This window comes from Solea senegalensis, unplaced genomic scaffold (genome assembly GCF_019176455.1).
Source record: "Solea senegalensis isolate Sse05_10M unplaced genomic scaffold, IFAPA_SoseM_1 scf7180000014084, whole genome shotgun sequence".
NCBI classification, from domain to species: domain Eukaryota; kingdom Metazoa; phylum Chordata; class Actinopteri; order Pleuronectiformes; family Soleidae; genus Solea; species Solea senegalensis.
In genome coordinates this window covers 21,574-45,301 of record NW_025320964.1, presented here as the reverse complement: position 1 = coordinate 45,301, position 23,728 = coordinate 21,574, and the positions used below count along the sequence as shown (strand labels likewise).

Genomic DNA, 23,728 nt, shown 5'->3' with positions numbered 1-23,728 from the left:
TTAATGTGCTCATATAAAGTTCATGTGTTCATATATCGTTCATCACGTTCATGTGTTCATATAACGTTCATGTGCTCATATTAAATTCATGTGTTCATATATCGTTCATCGCGTTCATATGTTCATAGTGCATGTGCTCATATAAAGTTCATGTGCTCATATAAAGTTCATGTGCTCATATAAAGTTCATCACGTTCATGTGTTCATATAACATTCATGTGTTCATATAAAGTTCATGTGTTCATATAACGTTCATGTGTTCATGTTCAAACTGTTACAAACTCTACATGTTTGTAACAGTCAATAACTGAACACTAGTTATCTGTCGTTCACTAAATCTGTTTCATCAGCTCCACTATAATTAGCCTGTTAGCGCTGAGCTAACAGGCTAATTATAGAAAACATAGACTCATTCAGTGTGTGTGTGTGTGTGCGTGTGTGTGTGTGTGTGTGTGCGTGCGCGTTACCGTCCACGTGTCTCTCGTGTTCCTCGGTCACAGTCTGACTTCTGTGTTCGTGCAGAACGTTTAAATCGGCCGTCGTCTCCGTTTTCACCTGGAAAAATGTCAATATTTAAAGATAATAAAGTAAAGTCTTCAAAGATCCTCATGAGAATAACATGGTAATAACATGATAAGGTCACATGACCCACAGACGCTGCACAGCTGCTGTCTATGAATAACCTGTGAAGTGACCTTCATCATCATAATCATCATCATCATCATCATACGACAGTGACACTGTGAGAAACTCTTCAGTCTGGTTCAGTCATTAATAACTAACTACATAACTAACACCTACCGTCCAACTAATCAACCCATCATCGACTAACCGACCCACAGGTGACTCACCTTGTCGAGGATGCCCAGGACGAGGGTGCACACGTCTTCGTCGGCGTGGTCTTTGAGAAGCTCCGCCCTCTCCGGGTTCCCATTGGCCGAGAGCACCTCCTTTAAAATCCTCAGCTGCCACTCAAAGCGTTCCAGCTGCTTCTCCAGACAAACATCTGCCTGCTCTGCCGACGCCCCTTTACCTGCAAAACATCCATCCATCCATCCATCAATCAATCAATCAGTCAATCATATTGATTATTCACTCATCACATAAAGATTCTTTGATTTTTCAGTTTTATTGTGTTTCTTCAGGTGATGAAGGGTTAACAAAGAAACTGTACAAAGACATGATGTCATCGCCATGGAGACAAAACACACACACACACACACACACAGACTAAACTAAGTCTCATCACTAACTTTAACCATAACCACCATTCAAATCTTAGTCTTTAACTTTAACCAGTTCCTCAGAAATCAGGTTCTGCCTCATTAGGACCAGGTTTTGGTCTCCTTGACAAATACTGGTCCTGACAAGGTCAGTGTTTGTGACAGAAAACACACACACACACACAGAGGAAGTTTTTCTGACTGTAATTCCATTTCAGCTGTCAGTGACATCATCGACATGTAGAAACATGATCACACACACACACACACAGTGACACACGGTGACACACACACACACACACACACACAGTGACACACACACACACACTGTGGAATTCAAACAAGTGAAAACACAGTGGGAGAAAAACAAACTCTGTCATCATCAGGTCATGTGACCAGTGTTAGAAACGTGGAAATGATGACGACGTTCTTAAAGCAACAAAGTCCAACTGTACACAACAGTACACAACAGTACACAACAGTACACAACTGTACACAACAGTACACAACAGTACACAACAGTACATCAAAGTGAAAGAGGAGTCAGACCGCACCATCATCAGTGAGTGAACCATTCTGATTCTAATGATTCTAATGATTCACTTTCACCCAAAACAACTGCTTTACAAGTCAATAGTTTGAGTCGCAGAGAAAACCACGTCACCACAGTTTCACACAGACCTGCTGTGATGACTCCGCCCATGTGGAGGAGGAGCTATGAAGTCATGGAAAACAACATGACTGAGTCGAGTTGAGTTAGAAGAGTACGATGGAGAAGCGACATGAATCAGTACGTTTACATACGGAGGAGGAAATCCATCGTACACAATCAAATGTCGACTAAAAATGTCACGATATTATCACGATATTCAAGTCACGCTACGATATGATCGCGATATTTAGGTCACGCTACGATATTATCACGATATTTAGGTCACGCTACGATATTAAGGTCACGCTACGATATTATCACGATATTTAAGTCATGCTACGATATTTAAGTCACAATATTATCACGATATTTAAGTCACGATATTATCATGATATTTAATTCACTATATTTACGATATTTAAGTCACGCTACGATATTTTTTGATTACCATTATTTTTATGAACTGCAATGTCATTTGTACAAGTTTTAAATACTTAAATACATAAATATATATTTCACCGCGGGGTACCGTCACTAGTTTGTGTTTGTACTGCGGAGAAAACCACGTCACGTGCTGTGATGACTCCGCCCACATGTAGGAGGAGCTACGAAGCCATGCAAAACAATGTGAGTGAAGCTAAAGCGAGTCGAGTGGGAACTAGAACAGAGACAAATCTATGTCAACATGAGTTTGGCATCTGAGTGAGGTGAAGAATGAAAAAGGAAACAGGAAGTGATGAGGGTGAGAACACACACACACACACACACTCACTCACTCACTCACCTCCGTCATCTCGGCTGCTCTTGTCTTTCTGGCTCTTCTCTCCTTTCTTGCCTTTGCTTTTCTTCTGATAACGACAGGAAGAGAAGAAGAAAAACATGGAACGTTCCAGTGGCCATTTTGAAATCAGAGCTCATCCTCTCACATGTGAATAATCTCAGATTAAAACTGAACTTAATCCATGTTTCACTCTCTCACACCAAACCTCACAGAGAAAACCAGTGATTTTCTGTCACTGACGTCAATCTGTGTGTGTGTTCAAGGCAAGTGGGTGTAAGTGTAGTGTGTGTGTGTGTGTGTGTGTGTGTGTGTGTGTGATGTTAAAATCACTGGTTTTCTGTGGGCTTTGGGTGTGGAGAGTGAGTGCTTTACAAAGTGACACAAACTTCAGGTTCTCCTGACACGTCTGCACTGAATGATCTCTGTCAGCAGACACACACACACACACACACACACACACACACACACACACACACACACACATGGCAGTGGTTTGTGTGTTGCATCACAGCCACTCATTTTTCAAGCAGGAGCCAAACAATCACACCCTGACACACAAACACACACACACACGCGCGCACGCACACACACACACACACACACACACACACACTCTGTATAAACACACATAAACTTGACTGTGACGTTATTCCACCTCAGAGCTGAAACAATAAATCTGTGAGGGTTAAACACGGGACGACGTCAGAGCAGCTGAAGCTCAGCAGCGTGTCTTCGCCGTGGTCGTCGTGTGTTTCACAGCTTTAGGACGAGGAGGGGGAGGAGCATGTGTTCCATTAGGGGCCCTCACTTTTAAAAAGGCAGTAAATCAGACTCGTCTGGTGTGTTTGTTCAGCACTTCAGTCTCCACAGAGAAACCGCTGAGGCTCGTTTCACCGTCAAGTTCCCGCAGATGTTTCACAGGTGAACATAAATCTTCCCATTGGTTCAAACTGCAGTGGGAGGAGCTGAGGGAGCAGCAGGTTCCCTGTACCAAACCAGTGAGTGTAGCTGCTGCTCCTCTGCTGCCTCGTGTGGTCACTTCCTGTCACTGACGTCAATCTGAGCGAAGGATTTTAAACGCCGAATTTAAAAAATCATATATATATACACATATATATATACACATACACACACACACACACACACATATATATACAGTGTATATATATATATATATATAAACAATAATAACAACATCAGCTGACCACGGTGAGTTCAGCTGCTTTCCCTTTGACACAGAGACTCATTGTGAGTGGATTCACCCTGAAAACCTTCACACGTTATTGTGACATGAACGTGTTCTGGTTCTAATTCCAGAGGTCAGAGGTCACCTTTTTGTAGCTCAGTCAATTTATAGCGACGATGTGTCACTTCCAAACTCTCTCACACCAAAGTCCAAACGTCACGAGTGGTTTAAGAGGCTAAAATCAATCTTTTAACACATCACACTAAACTTCATAGAGAAAATCACTGATTTTATCACACACACACACACAAGCTCTAATCCAAGTGACCACACGAGGCAGCAGAGTGAGTGGTTTACAAACTTCTGTCTGACAGTGAGATAAAGAACATGTGACGTAGCATGTGTTATTTTCTTTAAAAACAGCTGAACTGCTCCTTTAAACGCTGGTGTCATGCTGAACTAACGAGGATTAGCCGGCAGGTTTGGTGTCAGCCTCGTTGATCCTCTCTCTCTGTGATCAGTGTTTATTCTGAGCTTATCAAAGATTTACTGCTTGTGTAACAGCTCGTGGAAACTCCCGCCTCCTGCTCTCGTGCTAAGCTAACGTGACGAGTGAAGTGTGAGGAGATATTTTAGTTTGTGTGAGTGCGTCATCAAAGAACAGCCTGAACTAACAAACACCATCCTGCCGTAAGCCCCGCCCCCGGAGTCATGGGCGGAGTCATCATACGATATGAGACACCATGCGATATTATTACAATACTTAAGTCACGGCGTGAAATTATCACGATACGAAATTATCACGATACGAAATTATCATGATACTTAAGTCACGGTACGATATTATCACGATACTTTAGTCATGGTAGGATATTATCACGATACTTTAGTCACGGTACAATATTATCACGATACTTTGTCGCGTACGATATTATCATACTTAAGTCGCGTACGATATTATCACGATACTTTAGTCAATATTATCATACTTTAGTCACTGTACAATATTATCATACTTTAGTCATGATATTACGATACTTTAGTCATGCGATATCATCACAATACTTTAGTCGCGGTACGATATTATCCGCGATACTTAAGTCACGGTAGGATATTATCACGATACTTTAGTCACGGGTACAATATTATCATACTTTACAGTACAATATTATCCCGATACTTTAGTCACGGTAGGATATTATCATACTTTAGTCGCGATGCGATATTATCACGATACTTAGTCTAATATTATCCGCGATACTTTAGTCGCGATGCGATATTATCCCGATACTTAAGTCACGGTAGGATATTATACTTTAGTCACGTAGGATATTATCACTTAGATATTATCACGATACTTTAGTCACGGTAGGATATTATCACGATACTTTAGTCACGGTAGGATATTATCACGATACTTTAGTCAAATATTATCATACTTTGGTCACTATATTATCGATACTTTAGTCACGGTAGGATATTATCACGATACTTTAGTCACGTAAATATTATCACGATACTTTAGTCACGGTAGGATATTATCAGTCACGGTACAATATTATCACAATACTTTAGTCAAGGTAGGATATTATCCGGATACTTTAGGTAGGATATTATCCGCGATACTTTAGTCAAGGTAGGATATCATCACAATACTTTAGTCGCGGTACAATATTATCATACTTTAGTCGCGATAATATTATCTACTTTAGTCACTGCGATATTATCATGATACTTTAGTCATGCGATATTATCACGATACTTTAGTCACAGTACAATATTATCCGCGATACTTTAGTCACAGTACAATATTATCACGATACTTTAGTCAAGGTACAATATTATCACGATACTTTTAGTCAGTACAATATTATCCGCGATATTTAGTCACGGTAGAATATTATCCGATTTTAGTCAAGGTAGGATATTATCACGATACTTTTAGTCACATATACAGTCACTACATACTTTAGTCATGGTACAATATTATCACGATACTTTAGTCACAGTACGATATTATCACGATACTTTAGTCACGGGACAATATTATCACGATACTTAAGACGCGATGCGGTTACAATACTATCACAATACGATACCATGACAATATAATAACATTATCCCGATAATATGGAATGCGATGTCGGGATTGGTTCGGTTGCTCAGAGTTCTGGCGACAAAAAGAACGCATCATAACAGCTGTCGCTAGTTCAAAGCACTGTTAGCATCACTGTTAACGTATGAGCTAAATTATCACGTAGACAAGAGCAACAAAAACGTCTGCCCCTGGTGGTGAGGTAAGAAGTACGATTAAAGTTTAGGTTTCAACATCAGATTATTCATTAATATCAACATGGCAATTGGATCAGCTGTTTTCCTGTTTGTAATGTAACCAGTGGCCTGTAGGTGGCGCTGTGGAGGCAGCAACATTTTGTGACAATAGAAGCCTCTTTAAAGATGGAAAATCGTAGCATTCATCGCGTTAATGTCAAAGTGGAAGTATGTTATGGATGAATGAAGATCAAAGGGAAACCGCGGTTTTTATGACAAACTGAGATTCAAACACGATTAAAAACACATGTGGAGACAAACTAAAGTCACTTTGTTAGCGCAACTTTAACATCTGTGAAAAACAAACGAAGAAGAAGAAGAGAAGAAGAAAAGAAGGAGAAAAGCAGAAGAAGAAAAGCAGAAGTCGCAGCTCGAGCCTCTGACGAGCGGAGGCTCCGCGCGTTCAGCGGCCGAGCAGCAGCTGCCGCCGCCGGCCGCTCACTCCCGACAACCCCCGCCGCCTCCAGCCGGTTCTCCCGGGACTTTTTTGCGTTTTTTCGTGTTCGTACTGACCTTCGCTTGACTGTGGCTGCAGCCCATCCTCCTCCTCCTCCTCCTCCACCTCCTCAGTCCGTGTGAAGCCGCGCAGACTCTGCTTCGTCTCCTCTTTCTTCTCCGTCTTTTCTTTCTCTGTTGACAACTTTTCAAACTCTCAAAGAAAAAGTCCGTGAACGCACCACTACTGCCGCCGGTCACCGGGAGGGGCGTGGCTTATCCCTGCTGCGTTCACGGACTGCAGGATTTATTTAACGTCAGGATGCAGGTTCACGTCACATTTTTAGAAATCATGGACTAACTTTAAATAAACTTTTAAATAGTTCAATTAACGTCATTATATTTTATTGTGTAAATAAATTAGGCAGAATATTAACCTCTTTATTGTTAATTCTGCCTCTGACCAAACCCCGTAGAGAAAATCCGTGATTTTAACATCTCTCTCACACACACGCACGCGCGCGCACGCACGCACACGCACACACACACGCACACACGCGCGCACACAGCTGCCTCCATCACTGACTTCAAATGTCTTATTTTGTCATTTAAAACAATGATTTTCTCTGTGGACTTTGGTGTGGGAGAGTGAGCGACCACTGAATCTGTCTCAGTTCATCTTTGTTAAAGTTGACTTTGTTTTTTTATTTATCGACTTAATTCACAGAAACGTGGATTAAGTTCAATTGTAATCTGAGATTATTCACATGTGGACGATCCAAGATCTGAATTCAAAATGGCTGCCACTCTGAACTGATGTTTGTCAGCTGTTGAGTTTTTATGAGTGAAACTCGTCACACACACACACACACACACACACACACACAGTTACAGACTAAACTAAGTCTCATCACTAACCTTAACCAAAATTCACAGAAAGGAGGTTCTGCCTCACTAGGACCAGGTTTTGGTCTCCATGAGGACGACTGGTCCTGACAAGGTCAGTGTTTATAACAGACACATACACACACACACACTTCACTCAGGTATGTTCTGTATGCTCAAACACTCCCACCCTTTTCTTTATGACCACACACACACACACACACACACACACACACACACACACAGGGAGAATGTGTGTTAGTTCTATAAATAGTTCTTTGTGTCACAGATCATGTGACCTGACATGTTTAATCTGCTTTAAAACAACACCGTGTGTGTGTGTGTGTGTGTGTGAACAGTTCAGTTGAAGACAAATCAATAAAATGTGTTGTTTTTTTTCCTTCTTTGTTTTTCAGTGTGAACGGAACCTGAACGCATCACGTGAGGCTGCGCTGGTGTCACTGCGCCCCCTGCTGCTCAAACAGCCACAGTGACACAGTTGGAGTTTTATTGATTATATACGTTTACATTCATGTCTGTGTTTCAATTTAAATCGAACATTAGGTTTAAATGAAAGGGGTTTGGTTTTTTTTATCAATAAAATTGACGAATGTTGTCATTTATTTGACATAATTTTCATTTTCAAACTTCTAAACGTCTCATTCAAAGTCAAATAATAATGAAATATTGCATAATTCTGCACAAATAAGAAGTGAAAGTATGTTTGAAAAAAAGGTGGCAAACGTTCAGAGTTCATTTCCTGTTTTCAGTTTTAAAAAAACATTAACAACAAATAAAAAAAGTTAAAAAACAGGATCAAAAGTTTACAAAAAATGAAGAAAATCTGAACTTTTTTCTCCTTCTGGTGGAAAATTATAATTGTGTTCACAATAAAATAAAATGGAAACTTATTTTGAAAACAGGAAGTAGAAAATAAATCAATGGATTATTCCGTCAAGAAAATAATATATTTTTTAAATATAAAGAAGAAAGAAAAACCAGATCAATCCATGATCCATGACCTCTGACCCCCAGCTTCTTCCGGGTCAGACGAGGCGGAGGGCGGAGCCGAGCTCGTGCAGGACGTCCACGTTCAGGTGAACGCGGAAGAACGAGAGGACGACGCCGAGACACGACAGAGCGATGAGAGTCCAGAGGACGCGAGCGCTGAAATACAGAGGAGCCAGGCTGAGGAGACAAGAGGTCAAAGGTCAAATCACGCCATTCTGCCATGGCTGGCATGTTCGATTGACAGGCGGCGCCCCCTACCGTCCAAGTGACGACTGTGAATATCCACGAAAATAAAGGAAACGTCCGTATAAATAAAGAAGACCACAGAGGGACGAGAGCGCTGTGGGGAGAGGTTACACACCTGTGTGTGTGTGTGTGTGTGTGTGTGAGAGAGAGACAGTGTGTGTGTGAGTGTGATCACCTTGGCTGAGGAAGACTCCAGACGTCCACAGCAGAGTGATGAAGATGGGGAAATACTCGGAGCAGTTTGCTCTGAACACACACACACACACACACACACACATTGACACAGGGCGGCCTGTAGGGGGCGGCAGCAGCAACAACGCCGAGTCAAATCGTTTTTTCCATGTGATTCCACAAACTAAAAGGTCAAAAGGTCGTGACTGTGTGATTCACAGTTAGACTGCAGTAACCTGTTCAGCCACTAGATGGCGACATTGACCACATGACGACGGTTACATTTAACTTGATCTCTGTTTGTGTCATTATTCAAGATTTAGAATGATGTGTATAATGTTTACTGTCGGACCACACACACACACACACACACACACACACACACACACACTCACTCATTAAGAATATTCATGTTTATGTACGTGTTTATAAAAAGACTTTAATGTCAATCATGTTCATCTGAAACTCACTGAGCTCTGAAGATCCTGTCAAACTCCGGCGGGCCGCTGGTGGCAGGGGGCGACACTGAGTACTTCCTCCTCGCATAAATAACCTGCAGAGAGAAATAAGCTGCGCACACGCACGCACGCACGCACACACACACGCACACACACACACACACACACGACATTGTATTGACTTACATTCATTTCCTGGAGACTACTTACTCTAACCCTAACCATAATTACTACTGGCCCAATCCTAATCTTAATCCTAACCTCAACCTAACCTTAAAACATGTCATCGTCTTAACATGTAGTCATTTACGTTGTGGGGACCAGATTTTTGTCCCCACAAGGAAACAAGTCCCCATAATGTGACTGTGTAAACAGTTTTATGTCCCCACAACATTAGTAATACCTGGACACACACAATAAAATGAAAATAAACATAGAGAAACTTCAAAATAAAATCACAAGTTCCCAACATCCCAGGATGCTTTGCTTCTCTCCTACCTTGCTCCAGGACGGCGAGCACGGTGACGGCGGCGAGGACAACTGTGTCTTCCAACATCTCTGCAGAGACGAGACAGACGCACAGGTGAGACAGACGCACAGGTGAGACTGAGTCACACCAGCAGGAAGCACACATACATACACACACACCTACAGGGGGGTGGGGCCACAACACAGTCACTATTAACCAGTTGGGTTACTGTAACACACACACACACGCGCACACGCACACACACGCACGCGCACACACACACACACACACACACACCTCCATCACTAAGTTCAAATGTTATTTTGTCACTCTGTTTAAAATCGTTTGTTCAGATTGACGTCAGTGACACAAAGTGACCACACGAGGCAGCAGAGGAGCAGCTCCTGTGTCCCCGCAGCTGTTTTCACAAGTCGTTCAATTACAGGAAAAGTTACATATTTTATTCTGATTTATTCAGCAGTCGTTTGGATGTAATTTTCCTCCACACCACATGGTGGCAGCATACTCTGCTCGTGCACACAGATGTTGAAACAGTTTTAAACAAATGATTATTTTAAATAAAAGTTTCAAGTTTAATTTCACTAAGATGTAAAAGTTATTTCTGTTTGATTTATTTATTTATGTGTAGTATATTGAGAGAGCGGTTATTTGAATGAAGGGATGATAATCTCATGACATGTTTCTTTCATAGTTATTTAAATCCTGTGGAACAAACAGCTGACATTTATGAAAGAAACCCACAAACAAGCACAAAGAGTTTGTTTCTAAAGAACTATATTTACATAATACTCTTGTTTTACAGAGAACCATATCAAAAGTATAAAATACTTACAAAACATCCGCAGCAATATATAAAAATAACTTCTATCTTCTCCTCGTCATCAGGAAAAAAGGTTTACATACAAAAAATAGATTTATACATTTACACAGGAGGCCGAGCGGGCGAGCGAGGCGAGGAAGACGTGACGTGTCCGCTCCGACGTACAGATCAATAACATTAGAACACATGAAATATATAACATGACACATGGGTGTGTGTGTGTGTGTGTGTGTGTGTGTCTGGAGACGCTTAACAGTACAGTAGATAGAACGACCGGCTCACAGGTCCACCTTAAATCAGACAATCTGCCTTAAACCAGACCAGACATGGTCACAGGTCCGCCTTAAATCAGACAATCTGCCTTAAACCAGACCAGACATGGTCACAGGTCCGCCTTAAATCAGACAATCTGCCTTAAACCAGACCAGACATGGTCACAGGTCCACTTAAACCAGGCCGAGACATGGTCACGGGTCATAAATCAACAATCTGCCTTAAAATAGGGCAATGCCTTAAACCAGGCGAGACATGGTGCAGGTCACTTAAACCAGGTCCACCTTCGAACAATCTGCCTTAAACCAGACAATCTGCCTTAAACCAGACGAGACATGGTCACAGGTCCGCCTTAAATCAGTCAAAGGTCCGTGGTCTGCCTTAAATCAGACACGGTCACAGGTTTACTGTAATTCAGAAACGCGATCACATGTCCGCCTTAAATCAGACACGCAGTTACAGGTCCACCTTAAATCAGACAATCTGCCTTAAACCAGACGAGACATGGTCACAGGTCCGCCTTAAATCAGTCACAGTCACAGGTCCACCTTAAATCAGACACAGTCAAAGGTTTACTGTAAAACAGACACACGGTCACAGGTCCGCCTTAAATCAGACAAGGTCACTGGTCCGCCTTAAATCAGTCACGGTCACAGGTCCGCCCTAAATCGGTCACAGGTCGGAGATTGTTACTTTGTTAAAACAAAGTTCCCGTCTGTCACACTAGTCGGCGCCAAATCAAGCAGTCGCGTTTGTGACTCGTAGCATCAGAGATACGAGCTTAACATTTCAAAATAAAAGCTTTTAATGACACATTTCCACAGCTTCACGTAAATGTTGCGACAGTTCGCTGTGTGGATCGGAATGTGAGGAGTTCGCAAACGCTGGACTGACGCAAAAACCTCGACTTCATATGAACGCACGCGAACCAGAGGAAATGATCGCGACTCTGAAAACCTGCAACTTAGAAACAAAAGTCAGTCGTGTCTCTGAGTACTTCCTGTCCTGTCAGTACTTCCTGTCCGTTCTGTCAGTACTTCCTGTCTGTGTAACCGTGACCTCCTTCATAACAGACCATGTCAGTGTTTTTACTGAAACTGAAGAAGAAACATTCTTTACTTTGTTTCTTCTTTAGCGGTCGGCCATGATGAGTCAGCAGAATGTGCGCGTGTCGTGTTGCGACGTTAAATAAGTGTAACGTTTTTTAAACGGACGCTGGTGTTTCTGCTCGTCACAGGTTTCATTTGTGACCATGATTTTTTCCCCCCCCGGACTTTAGCGTCTCGGGCGGCGGCGGGACAACTGTGCGACCTTGGCGTTGAACGCCTCGTCTTCTCTCGTGTGGCGGTTGTCGCGTTTTGTTCTTGTTTTTTCTCGCTGACTCGTTGAGAGCGTGACGTCACCTCAGCCAATCAGGGAGTTTGAAAACGACCACCGTGAGTTTATGAGACGCTCGGGGCCGTGAGCCGACACCTGCGCGCTAGCGTACACCGCCGCTGGACTGCTGCTCCCGTCCCGTTAGCTGGGTGACTAATGCTAACACAGAAGCAGTCTCTTCATGGCGACGGAAGGCGGCGGCTCCGCCTCTGAGCTCAGCAGTGTTCAGGTGCTCCAGGTGCAGAGGGGGCGTGTCAGACTAATGGTGGTTGGCGAGCAGCTCGTCGAGGTCGGCCATCCACTCCTGCGTGCTCTGACCCTTCAGCAGCGAGTCCACCAGCTCGCTCTCGGCGGCGAAGCTCCCGGACGCCATGTTGTAACCGAAGGACACCTGCTGCTGCTGCTGACCGGCCGTCCTGCTCACCTGGTAACCTTGGTTACACTGCAGTCCCTGGCGACCGCTGCCCTGCGGCTGACCGAACGAGGCCAGCAGGATGGTCTGGTTCTGGTTGGCCTGCTGCTGCTGAGCCTGCTGATTGGTCATCGGCTGCCCCAGGCTCTGCGGGTTGGGTGGCGCCCTCTGCTGGGCGGCCACCATGTTGGTCTGCATCATCTGCTGCCCGGGGTTCAGGCCCACCATCGGACGACCTACAGGATTAGAGACGAAGGGTGCGCCGCCCTGCGGCATCTTGGGAATGCGCGGCTGCTGCATGTGGAAGGCGTTGGGCGTGTTAGCGAAGGCGCTTGGCGGGAGGCCGGCGTTACTGGACGGCGGCTGGTTGGCGAGCTGCTGCTGCCAGGCGGCGCTCTGAGCACCGGGCATGTTGGCGGCCATGCTGTTCTGCATGGATCCCGGCATGCGAGCGGCAGCGGCGAGCTGCTGCTGTTTGAGCATGGCGGCGTTCGGCTGCGTCTTCAGGTGCTGCTGCTGCTGCTGCTGAGCCAGCAAGTTCTGCCTGTAGGAGGCGCTCATGGCGCCAAGAGGCTGGCGCTGCAGACCCGGCTGCTGCTGCTGCGGCGCTGCGTGGTTAGTGTGAAGGTTCATGTTGTTATAAAGAACCTGCTGGACGTCCACGCCTCCGCTGCCCCCTCCACCAACACAGGACGACAGGTTTATGTCGGGCTGACTCGCCCCTGGGGGAGGAGCTACGCCACCTGCCGGCCCACCGCCCTGACTCATGTTCATACCCATCATGCCTTGGTTCTGAGGGAACATACGCTGGGAGCCAGGGGCGGGGCCTCCCATGGAGCCGAGGCTGCCCATTGGCTGAGAGGATGCTGCAAAGAAACATACGACAAAGGTGACGATACATACGACACACTTCCTGTAAAATAAAACATGCCCTTCAAAATAAAACCACACTTTTAAAAACTGTGTTTGTACTCAGACACTGCCAACATTTCTCAGACTTTTAAGAAAGTCTTTCAAAATAAAATGATTTTTGTACAGTGACGCAGAGCCTTTCAAAGTAAAACCATGTTTCATAATAATTTACCTCACTGATCATTTTCTAGATGAATAGACTTTCTGTTAAACGAGTAAACGTTGTATAGTTTTTTGACAAAGAGCAAGTGTGAACATGATGTCAGTCCAGATCAGCTGACACACACACACACACACACACACACACAGAGAGTTATTTCCCAGTCAAATCAGTGGTGAACGTTATTGATTAACTCACACACTGTAACCTTTGTCCTCAGCACGACAACAACAACAACCACCACCTGACCAGGTCTGAGCAGACTATTACTACACATTTACTCCACTCTAACGTTCAGTGTTGTACCTGTAAACTGGTTGACTGGCTGCTGCGGGAACGGGTTCTGATTGGCCGGTTGTCCCGGCTGGTCCTGGTACTGTGGTGGAGGACGGGTCAGACGTCTCTGATGCTGCTGCTTCTCCTGCACAGACCAGAAACAGTACATTATAATTTACTGTGTATTTACAGTGAATTTAAGTGTATACTAGAGTATTTAAGTGTATTTAAAGTGTACATTAGAGTATTTAAGTGCATTTAAAGTGTATATTAGAGTATTTAAGTGTATTTAAAGTGTATACTAGAGTATTTAAGTGTATATTAGAGTATTTAAGTGTATTTAAAGTGTATAGAGTATTTAAGTGTATATTAGAGTATTTAAAGTGTATTAGAGTATGTAAGTGTATTTAAGTGTATATTACAGTATTTAAGTGTATTTAAAGTGTATAGAGTATTTAAGTGTATTTAAAGTGTATAGAGTATTTAAGTGTATTTAAAGTGTATATTAGAGTATGTAAGTGTATATTAGAGTATTTAAAGTGTATATTAGTGTATTTTAGAGTATTTAAAGTGTATATTAGAGTATTTAAGTGCATGTAAAGTGTATACTAAAGTGTATACTAGAGTATTTAAGTGTATATTAGAGTATTTAAGTGTATATTAGAGTATTTAAAGTGTATTAGAGTATGTAAGTGTATTGAAGTGTATATTACAGTATTTAAGTGTATTTAAAGTATACATTAGAGTATTTAAGTGTATTTAAAGTGTATATTAGAGTATTTAAGTGTATTTAAAGTGTATACTAGAGTATTTAAGTGTATTTAAAGTGTATAGAGTATTTAAGTGTATTTAAAGTGTATATTCGAGTATTTAAGTGTATATTAGAGTGTTTAAAGTGTATATTAGAGCATTTAAGTGTATTTAAAGTGTAAATTAGAGTATTAAAGTGTATTTAAAGTGTATATTAGAGTATTTAAGTGTATATTAGAGTATTTAAAGAATATATTAGAGTATTTAAAGAATATATTAGAGTATTTAAAGTGTATATTAGAGTATTTAAGTACATTTAAAGTGTATACTAGAGTATTTAAGTGTATATTAGAGTATTTAAAGTGTATATTAGAGTATTTAAGTGTATATTAGAGTATTTAAAGTGTATATTAGTGTATATTAGAGTATTTAAGTGTATATTAGAGTATTTAAAGTGTATATTAGTGTATTTTAGAGTATTTAAAGTGTATATTAGAGTATTTAAGTGCATGTAAAGTGTATACTAGAGTATTTAAGTGTATTTAAAGTATATATTAGAGTGTATTTAAGTGTATAAGTCACTCAAACTTTTCCAGACTCCAGAAAAACGACCGGTAAATCCACATAAATGTCCTCTATCAGGATACACATATTATTGATAAAAACGTAAAATATTGATTTGATTCACATCCTGATACACATGTACTTGCATTAAATGCTCTAAAATTAAATCACTTGATGTGTCAAACAGCTCCCTCTGGTGTTGAAGATGAGAAGTGTGAACGGTGTGACTCACCTGTTCAGCCATGAGCTGCTGCCTCTGCAGGTACTGCTGCTGCTGCTGCTGCTGCTGCTGCTGCTGCTGCTGCTGCTTCAGCACCGCCGCTGCCACCGCCGCCTGGTTGCTCAGGTACGCCGCGTTGCCGTGGTTACCCGCCATGGCGTTGGCCCCCGGCGGGGCCACCATGCCGTTGTTTCCGGGCGCGGACGTCATGGTGTTGGCGGCGCCCGGGCCGTGTGGAGGAGCCGGGTAGTTGTTCTGCTCCTGTGACAGAGGGACAGGTGTGAGTGTCTCCACCAGGGGGCGCTGCACAGGCTTTTCTTTTTATAACAATTAAGACCCTGATGAAAATAATCTGAGAGCAACATAACACAAAACTAACACAAATGAACAATCAATGAACTTAATGATGCAACAGTAATCCATCCCTTTAACCCTTAATTATAATATAATGAACCATTTCATCATGTTTTCTTTGATTTGGCCTGAAATAAGAGCTGATATCATACTAATAACAATAATTACTGCTGGTTTATATAATAAAAGGAACTTTCCTGAACACTGACTTGAGTCACAGGAGGACTTATTTATTTATGCTGCTTCCTGCTGTGCTGGAACTTTATTTTAACACGGAAGAGTAGAGTCCTCCGCCACTTGTGGCGCCCCCGAGAGGATGGAGAGCGACATTACAGTGTTGAACAGTTGAAGGAAGATAAATAAGTTTGAAGTGTGTGTGTGTGTGTGGTAAGAGAGTAAAGTGCAGCAGGAACACAGCAGCAGCAGCAGCAGCAGCAGCAGATATATTTAAATACAGACAGAGACAGAATATGAAAGGCTGCTTTGTCATCACCTCTCTCACTCTCTCACACTCTCACTCTCTCACACACACACAGGCTTCAGCTCAACAAAAGCCAGACTACAGTCTGGTTCAGTCCTGGTGTTAACGTCTAATCACCTGTGTGTGTGTGTGTGTGTGTGTGTGTCTCTCACCTGTGTGTGCGTCATGTGTTGTCTGAAGTTCATGTTGTTGTTGTTGTTCTTCTGTTGTTTGATTTGTTGTTGTTGTCTCAGCAACGTCAGCAACGCCGCCTTGTTCTGACTCTGTGTGTTGGGCGGCGGCCTCGGCGGCCCTGGCCCCGCCTCAAAGTGCGACAAGGGTTTGGTGTTGTTGTAGTTCAGTGTGTTGGGCGGGGCCTGGGCCCCGGGGGTGGGTGGGTGGTTGAGGGGCGGCCCTGAAGGGGCGTGTCCCATCATGTTGGCGTGGGCGCCGGGCGGCGGCAGGTAGGCTCCGGGCGCCGCCTTTGGCGAGCCTTTGTTGGGCGGAGCCGGCATCAGCAGTTGCTGCTGCTTCTGAGCGCCGGGGTTAAAGTCCTGCGGGTACAAGGAGGGACTCGTGGGCTTGTCCAGACCAAACGCGCCCCCTAGTGGGCTCTGCGAGGTGTTGGCCATCTGGGGCCAGGGTGGGGCGTGGGGGTGTGGCCCCTGCGTGTGGAACTTGGTGCCCGGCTGTGGCGGTTTGTGCTGCATCTGTCCGTGGCGGTGCTGCGCCCTCTGCTGCTGCGCCGCCAGCTGCTGCAGCTGCTGCGCCGGGGACAGGTCTTTGGGCCCCGGGGGCCCCGGAGGGAGGTGGTGGTTGGGCGGAGGCTGAAGCTGCCGTGGGGGAGGAGCCGGCTGTGACGGTGGGAGAGCCGGAGAGGAGGCGGAGGAGGCGGTGGTGACGGGGGAGTTGTTGGGGTGAGGAGGAGGCGGCGGTCCAGACGAGGTGGACCTGACGTGGGGGGACCCGGTGCGAGAGTCCTGCTCGAAAGCAACCGAGGCCGGGGAGAACTCCGTCTTCACCGTGGACAGGTCGGGAGGAAGTAGACCCTGAGAGGACCCTCCTCCTCCCAGTGACCCCCCACCTCCGCCCGGCGTGGGCGCCAGCTCCAGCGGGTCTTTGCGGTCCTCGAAGCCGTCGTTGAGGATGTCCTGGATGTCCTCGTAGGCCACGGTGCAGTTCAGCTCCTCCATCAGCTCCGTCCACTCCTGCTCGTTCAGGTTGAAGTCGGGGAACAGGTTGTTGTTGTTCCCGCCTCCCGACGGCGGCGCGATGGGCAGGATGTCGTCCGGCTCCTGCTTCATCTCCTTCCGATGGAAGTCCAGACCCGGCACCTCGCCGCCTCCGTCCGTGGACTCGGCCTTGAGCCTGTGAGTCCCGTTAGAGCCGAGCGCGTCGGCGATGCCCAGCTTGGAGTCGAGCGGGGAGCCGTGGGCGGTGCCGTTGTCCAGACACGCCTTCTTGTTGGGGGGGAAGGCGTCGGTGAAGCCGTTGACCTGGTCTCTGCCCAGCGGAGACCCGGCGCTCTCCAGCTTCCTCTTCACCGTCTCCTGCAGCTGTGGACACAAGGACACGCAGCGTCTTTATCATCCGGAGACAAAACTGAGACAGGACACGATTCAACAAGGAAGTCACGTGACCTGACCGAGCGTGTGCCACGACATGTGACCACTTTAGTTTTAAAGATCAATAATTAATCAAAGTGCTGGATCAATTTACTGCCAATCAAATGAGATTATTACCAGTTTTTTTATTGTGTAATCTGAGGACATGAGATTAACTGTGGCCTGACAGCAGGGGGCGCTGCAGCAGCAGGAAGGACAGACACGACGATGCTGTGGTTTAACAAAGAGCTTCCACACAATCTGCAGACTTCCTGTCTCACACACACAGTTTATAATCTGTATTACAAGACCATTACTATTCACGTAAATAACACAATCACACGACTCCCTGTAATCTGATCCATGTTAGCGTACGTATTCAGATTACCTTTGTGGATGAAGACAGATTACTGGAGCAGATCAAATCTGATTACTTCAGCGGGTGCTTTTGTTCATGTAATCAGATTAATCGAGTAGTTTTAATCAGATTATTTGAGCACATATAGTTCATTTTACTTTAATAGTCAAAATTACTTCACTTGGTGTATCCAGATTACCTTGCTGGATGAAAATGGATTACCTAGGCAGTAAAAATCGGATTACTTCAGCGGGTGCAATCAGAACATGTTTTTGTTAACGTAACCAGATTAATTCAGTGGCTTTAATCAGATTTAATCAGATTATTTGAGTTTATACGACTCAGTTATTTTAGTATAATAATCAAGATTATCTTGCTGGATAAAAACAGATTACAGTGGCAGTAAAAATCAGATTATTTCAGTGGGCACACTCAGATTATGGTGGTGAATGTATTCAGATCACTTCAGTCAGACTGCGGTTTTGTTAACAGTGAGTTGATCCATCCAATAATAAGCTAATTCATGACCGCGAGCTGTTCTCTGAATAAACAGGAGCATGATTAGTGGAACACATGAATGAATGAATGAATGAATGAATGATCCACATCAGAGCAGAACAGCGTCTCAGAGTCTCAGTCGGAGCCGAGCGTCCAGACAGGAAGTGAGCAGAGCGGCGTCACAGAAGACGGCGATGATGTCCAAACACAAATATGCTGAGAATTTCCTGATTGGCTGGAGTCGTGGACACGTCGGGTCAGAGAGAGTTCCTCTGAGCAGCTGCACAACCGTGTCAATAAAGTTGACTATTCAATAAACGCTACATCGTTATTCAACGTGAAAACACGTCGACATGTTTTCATTCAAATGTTGAGACTTCCTGAATGATTACTTTGTTACGTGGAGCAACGTGTGTGTGTGTGTGTGATGAAGATGATGAAGATGAAGGCCCTGCAGGCGTCACTATATATAATCTGTGTATGAACAACAGAGCAGCTTTGTGTTTGAAATACATTCAGTGTCACAGAGTCAACCGTCATGTGACTGCACCGACAGACAGACAGACAGACAGACAGACAGACAGAAGAAAGTGTTTGCCCTGAAGAAAAGAGAAACGTGACTCTTGGACCTGAAATACTGGTCTGACGGCTCCTGCTGGTTACCATGGTTACAAACTGTGTGTGTGTGTGTGTGGGGGCAGAGAAGTTGATGTCGTTTAAACAGTTTAAACAGTGGAGTGTTTTTAATAATTAAACCTTCTTCATTGACTTTTTCAGCTTCTTAAATGTGAATCTTTTTCATTTCAATACTCTCCAGGTTTTTATAGATTGAAAAATAAAACAATGCGATCGTGTTTATATACATACATAGATTCACTTCCATAGATTTCCTTTACTAACCCTAGGGGGAGCTTGAGAGCAAATTCCACTTTTAAAAGGAGAAAATGTTTAGCTTTTAATGAATTTTTTACTGTTTACAATACATTGGACAGCGAATAATTAAAAGCAGTTTCCTGTGATTTTGCAGCTTCTTAAATGTTCTGGATTCTCGATGTTGAGGGGAATGTTCAGAGGTCTCACTCTGCATATTTAACTGAATATCTTCACTGTGACTCATCGTGAAGCTCCAGCCACAAGAATCTTAACCATGTGACTGTGTGTGACTTTATCACAGCCTGACTCTCTTTTAAAACCATCACAAACATCTCGTTTTTGTCCACTAACCAAAGTGTTTGAACCTTTTCTTTGCTCCATGAAACAAAGAAATCATTGAAGACGCTGATTTTTTGTGAATTTATTCGGTGACGTTGTCTCATTCATGTTCCCTGAAAATGAAAGATTCTTTACAATAAAACCATCTTTGATTCATTCTGTCACCGTCACTGTGAATTTATTAACGGGATTTAATCAGGATTTGATTTAGTCAGAACGGAAGTGAAGTGTGTCGTGGTACCGACCCGAACTGTTTCAGAACAATCCTGAATACACCTGTTACACACACCTGTTACACATCTGTCCTGCTCTCTCCCACATTTTCCATTTCACCACCACCGGTCGAGGCAGGTCAGACGTCTGAGAGCTTCGTCCGACACACACACACACACACACACACACACACACACACACACACAACTACTCGGATCACAGCGACACCCGTGAGTTTGTCGTAGTGTTTCTCCACGTCTCGTTTACACAAGATCAAACATTTACAGTTTCTCTACACTTTGTTTCATCACAGGGGATTTTTCTCCTTTGATGTGTGTGTGTGTGTGATGTTCATGCACAGGGATCATGTGATCATCAAAGACAGAAACAAACTCATGGAATTCAGACTTTCTCATAAACTGACCGACACCAATTGAGTCTTTTTTTCTAACGCATCATCCCTTCATTCATTCATCTCCCTGCACACACACACACACCAGTTGCTCAGTTACTGCGACTCTTTGCCACATAAGAAAAAGACAAATCTACTTATTTGTGGTGCGTTAATAACCAGAAGGTGGCAGCAGCGTTCACTGAGTGGACCGTGTGTGTGATAAAACCTACGAGGTTCCTTGAATGCATCTTGAAGCTCCCGCAGAAGTGCTGGACTCTACCAGGGTCTTTGAACGCATCTACCCTGCATTACTTTCACTTGGGTAGCATAGCCGTCAGGTCACGTGACATACGTGTGTGTGTGTGTGTGGGCGTGGCTCGTGTTCACTCACCGCGATCAGCGTGCTGTTCCGACTCTGCTCCGCCCCCGTCCCTCCGCCGTCCACCATCTCTGCGCCGCCGCCGCCTCCTCCCCCGGCGCCGCCCGGCGCTCTCTGCGCGGCCTGGTCGCCGCCGCTGGACTGGGACTGCCGGTGCTTGTTGGAGCGCTTGGCCTTGGCCTGCAGGCAGCGCTGGTGCAGGGCGAAGGTCTGCTGCCTCTCCAGCTCCAGCCGCTCCAGCGTGGCCGTCTCGTAGCGACTCTCGCAGCTGTTGTGGTGCTGCCGGAAGAGCTCGATCCTGCGGCGGAGCCTCTCCATCACCGCGCTGTGTCGCGGTGTAACAAAATCCGCCATCATCAATACAGACTTGCAGTAAAACTCCCCGGCTCAGGTTTCGTCCATAAAATGCTGAATCTGGCTCTTTTTCACTGCGCGGGTGTCTATACACCCCCCTCGCCCTTTACAAAGACTCCAGTGCTGGCTCCATGGAGGCCACCTTTGTCTTGCTAATGGCCTTCAGTCACAGCGGCACTCACTGCCGGAGAGGAAAATTAAGGTTTCAGCCTCCTGCTTTTACACAGCACTGGTGATTTATACGGATATTTACAGACGGCAGAGCGCGTAGGGACGGGACGGTGCACGGTGTCGACGTGTATCGCGACAAAGGTCGCTCGCAGTGAGTCGACCTTTTGCATCTGGATCGTCGAGACATGTGTTCTTATTTCACAGTTTAAAAACACAGTACGTAATCATACACAACAGGTTTGGCTGTAATTTTGCTCTATTTTCCCTTTAAAGGGTCAAAGTGCAACTTTTCAGCAAACTTTGTCCCAACTTTTGGGGATTTTTTTTTTAATTAAAAACAAATCGATTTATTGCCCAGAGTTACTTGAAAACGCTTACGTACAGTCCTTGTGATTTTGTTTAAGGAGCCACAAGGGGGCGCTGCATATTTCCAGTCATTTCAGGCCTCGTTTTATTCACCTTAATACTTCGCAGCATGTTTTTGTAACTCTGCACAAACATAAGCGACATGTTTTGGTGACATTACAATGTGTTTGTAAGCAGGGATGAGCTCATGTGACGCAAAGTATGTTGTCAGTGTGAGAACGGTAAAAAGAATACAGAAATAAATCCTAAAAAATAGAAAAACATTCAACTTGATGGAGCCAAAAACACTAAAATGTCACAAGTACTTGTTGTAAATGTTGGCCGTTTACTGAATATTTATTAGACTGTTTTTTCCCCTCATTAGTAAATCTGCATACGAGTTTACAGAAAATGAAATTGGAATATTTTCTGAAAATGGAGATTGTGGACAAACAATAGCTCTATTTAAGTGTTGAATGAGTATTATCTGAGGTCGTACCGTCCCATGCCTACACGCGTCTGCCCTTTATTTATTTTTAAAAAGAATATTGTGAATTTGATCAAACGTGGCCAAACGCAGCCGTTACGTTTCTCAGGGGGGAGGTGGGTTCAAGATGTACACAACCGTACAAATGTGTGTGTTAACTTCATACAAAAAGACATGTAGATGTGCACAGACCGACGCTGTCTGACATCAAAACCAACTCTGCTAAGAGATGCTAAGTGAAGTTAGCACATTCCTGCACTCACTAGTCAAAGTTTAAGCGTCGACTGTTGATTAAAAACTCTCCGCGCTGCTCCTTTCATCTGCTCGCTCGCGAGCTGACGGGACTTTAAATCCGCCGTTGGCTCCGTTTGTGTTTACAAAAATGTTCCGTTACACAAAAGTCGTCACAAACTTCATCTGAAACTTAACATTTTTTACCTTTAGCTCGAGTGTGTAGCCAACGGGAGCTAACGGGAGCTAACGCTGCTGCACAAACTTGGCAGCGAATACTACGCGTTTGTTTGAGCCGAATTTCACAAACACTTTAGGCACAAAAACACACATTTAAGCAGACTACACGCGTGACTACACATACGCGTGAAGGTCGGATTAAAAAGCACTTACCGTGAAGCTGTAGCTGCTCTCCGCTCTCCTTAAAGCATCTGTCGAACAGCTGATGATCCTCCGCCTCCGTTAGCCGTTAGCCGCTAGCTGCTGCTAACGCTATGTTATGGCTAGCGATCTCGGCTAGCGGGGTGGCTAGCGTGAAACATTTGAATAAAGCACCATGCTTTAACTGTGTTTCTCCCGGGTCGCCGGCGCGGATGAGCCTCCTCGTGTCCGGGCCAGAGTCTGGCCGTGTGCGGGCGGTGAGGACGAGGCTGCGCGGTGAGTGGAAACGCGGCTAACTCGCTGCTTCAGCGCCGCTTCTATTGTTTTCCAGCGGACCAGCAACTCCACGCCGCCATCTTGGGAACTTTCTCTTTTTTTCCATCGGAGACAGGAGGAATGCGCTCGCGCCCGCCCCGCCAGCGACTGACAGCAGCGACAGCCAATGACAACGCGACTACAGCGGTGACTGACAGGAGGCGAGCCAATCGGAGCGCAGAACCCGCCCACACGCCTCACAAAAGTGGCCGAATTTAGTTTGATTTAAATATGAGTATTATTTATTTATTTTTTACGGAAGAGGATTAGGGCCACACGTGAGAACGCTTTTTGGAAACAAAATCATAAAAAAAAAAAAACAAAAAAACACGGATTTGA

At 44.5% G+C, this 23,728-nt stretch overlaps 3 protein-coding genes across 7 annotated transcripts; all 3 read right to left on the bottom strand.

Annotated features, from left to right (window-relative positions):
* Positions 1-157: 157 nt before the first annotated feature.
* On the bottom strand, positions 158-6,995 carry LOC122760854 (coiled-coil domain-containing protein 69-like). 2 transcript variants are annotated; one of them, XM_044016037.1, is made up of 4 exons: positions 6,687-6,995; positions 2,660-2,723; positions 852-1,033; positions 160-555 (listed from the first exon to the last, which is right to left on the bottom strand). In XM_044016037.1, exons 1-4 carry the CDS (start codon positions 6,711-6,713, stop codon positions 370-372), a joined length of 459 nt encoding a protein of 152 aa, XP_043871972.1. In that variant the 5' UTR covers positions 6,714-6,995; the 3' UTR covers positions 160-369. The 2 variants fall into 2 exon arrangements, with proteins under 2 accessions (XP_043871971.1, XP_043871972.1); XM_044016036.1 differs by lacking the exon at positions 6,687-6,995 and having other exon boundaries at positions 158-555; positions 2,660-2,888.
* Positions 6,996-8,456: 1,461 nt separating this feature from the next.
* ltc4s (leukotriene C4 synthase) lies at positions 8,457-10,064 on the bottom strand. The gene is made up of 5 exons (XM_044016035.1): positions 9,878-10,064; positions 9,392-9,491; positions 8,926-8,996; positions 8,763-8,844; positions 8,457-8,681 (listed from the first exon to the last, which is right to left on the bottom strand). Exons 1-5 carry the CDS (start codon positions 10,011-10,013, stop codon positions 8,540-8,542), a joined length of 531 nt encoding a protein of 176 aa, XP_043871970.1. The 5' UTR covers positions 10,014-10,064; the 3' UTR covers positions 8,457-8,539.
* A 562-nt stretch (positions 10,065-10,626) lies between these two features.
* maml1 (mastermind-like transcriptional coactivator 1) lies at positions 10,627-23,439 on the bottom strand. 4 transcript variants are annotated; one of them, XR_006358493.1, is made up of 7 exons: positions 23,087-23,439; positions 21,118-21,640; positions 16,621-18,003; positions 15,646-15,894; positions 14,130-14,244; positions 11,431-13,617; positions 10,627-11,102 (listed from the first exon to the last, which is right to left on the bottom strand). XR_006358493.1 is itself a non-coding variant. In XM_044016030.1 (6 exons), exons 2-6 carry the CDS (start codon positions 21,460-21,462, stop codon positions 12,599-12,601), a joined length of 3,111 nt encoding a protein of 1,036 aa, XP_043871965.1. In that variant the 5' UTR covers positions 21,463-21,640; positions 23,087-23,439; the 3' UTR covers positions 11,309-12,598. The 4 variants fall into 4 exon arrangements, 2 of the variants coding, with proteins under 2 accessions (XP_043871965.1, XP_043871966.1); XR_006358494.1 differs by lacking the exon at positions 10,627-11,102 and adding an exon at positions 11,309-11,342; XM_044016030.1 differs by lacking the exon at positions 10,627-11,102 and having other exon boundaries at positions 11,309-13,617.
* Between the last annotated feature and the right edge of the window lie 289 nt (positions 23,440-23,728).

Excerpts from the sequence above, each read along its gene's own strand:
- LOC122760854 (XM_044016036.1), bottom strand. The coding sequence starts at position 2,756 with ATGTTTTTCTTCTTCTCTTCCTGTCGTTATCAGAAGAAAAGCAAAGGC. Across the intron at positions 1,034-2,659 it reads GAGCAGCCGAGATGACGGAG|GTAAAGGGGCGTCGGCAGAG; the intron begins GTGAGTGAGTGA and ends GATGTTTTGCAG. Across the intron at positions 556-851 it reads TCCTGGGCATCCTCGACAAG|GTGAAAACGGAGACGACGGC; the intron begins GTGAGTCACCTG and ends ACATTTTTCCAG.
- ltc4s (XM_044016035.1), bottom strand. The coding sequence starts at position 10,013 with ATGTGTGCTTCCTGCTGGTGTGACTCAGTCTCACCTGTGCGTCTGTCT. Across the intron at positions 8,997-9,391 it reads GACAGGATCTTCAGAGCTCA|AGCAAACTGCTCCGAGTATT; the intron begins GTGAGTTTCAGA and ends GTGTGTGTTCAG. Across the intron at positions 8,682-8,762 it reads TCACAGTCGTCACTTGGACG|CCTGGCTCCTCTGTATTTCA; the intron begins GTAGGGGGCGCC and ends TTGTCTCCTCAG.
- maml1 (XM_044016030.1), bottom strand. The coding sequence starts at position 21,462 with ATGATGGCGGATTTTGTTACACCGCGACACAGCGCGGTGATGGAGAGG. Across the intron at positions 18,004-21,117 it reads GGAACAGCACGCTGATCGCG|CTGCAGGAGACGGTGAAGAG; the intron begins GTGAGTGAACAC and ends TTGTGTCCACAG. Across the intron at positions 14,245-15,645 it reads AGCAGCTCATGGCTGAACAG|GAGAAGCAGCAGCATCAGAG; the intron begins GTGAGTCACACC and ends TGGTCTGTGCAG.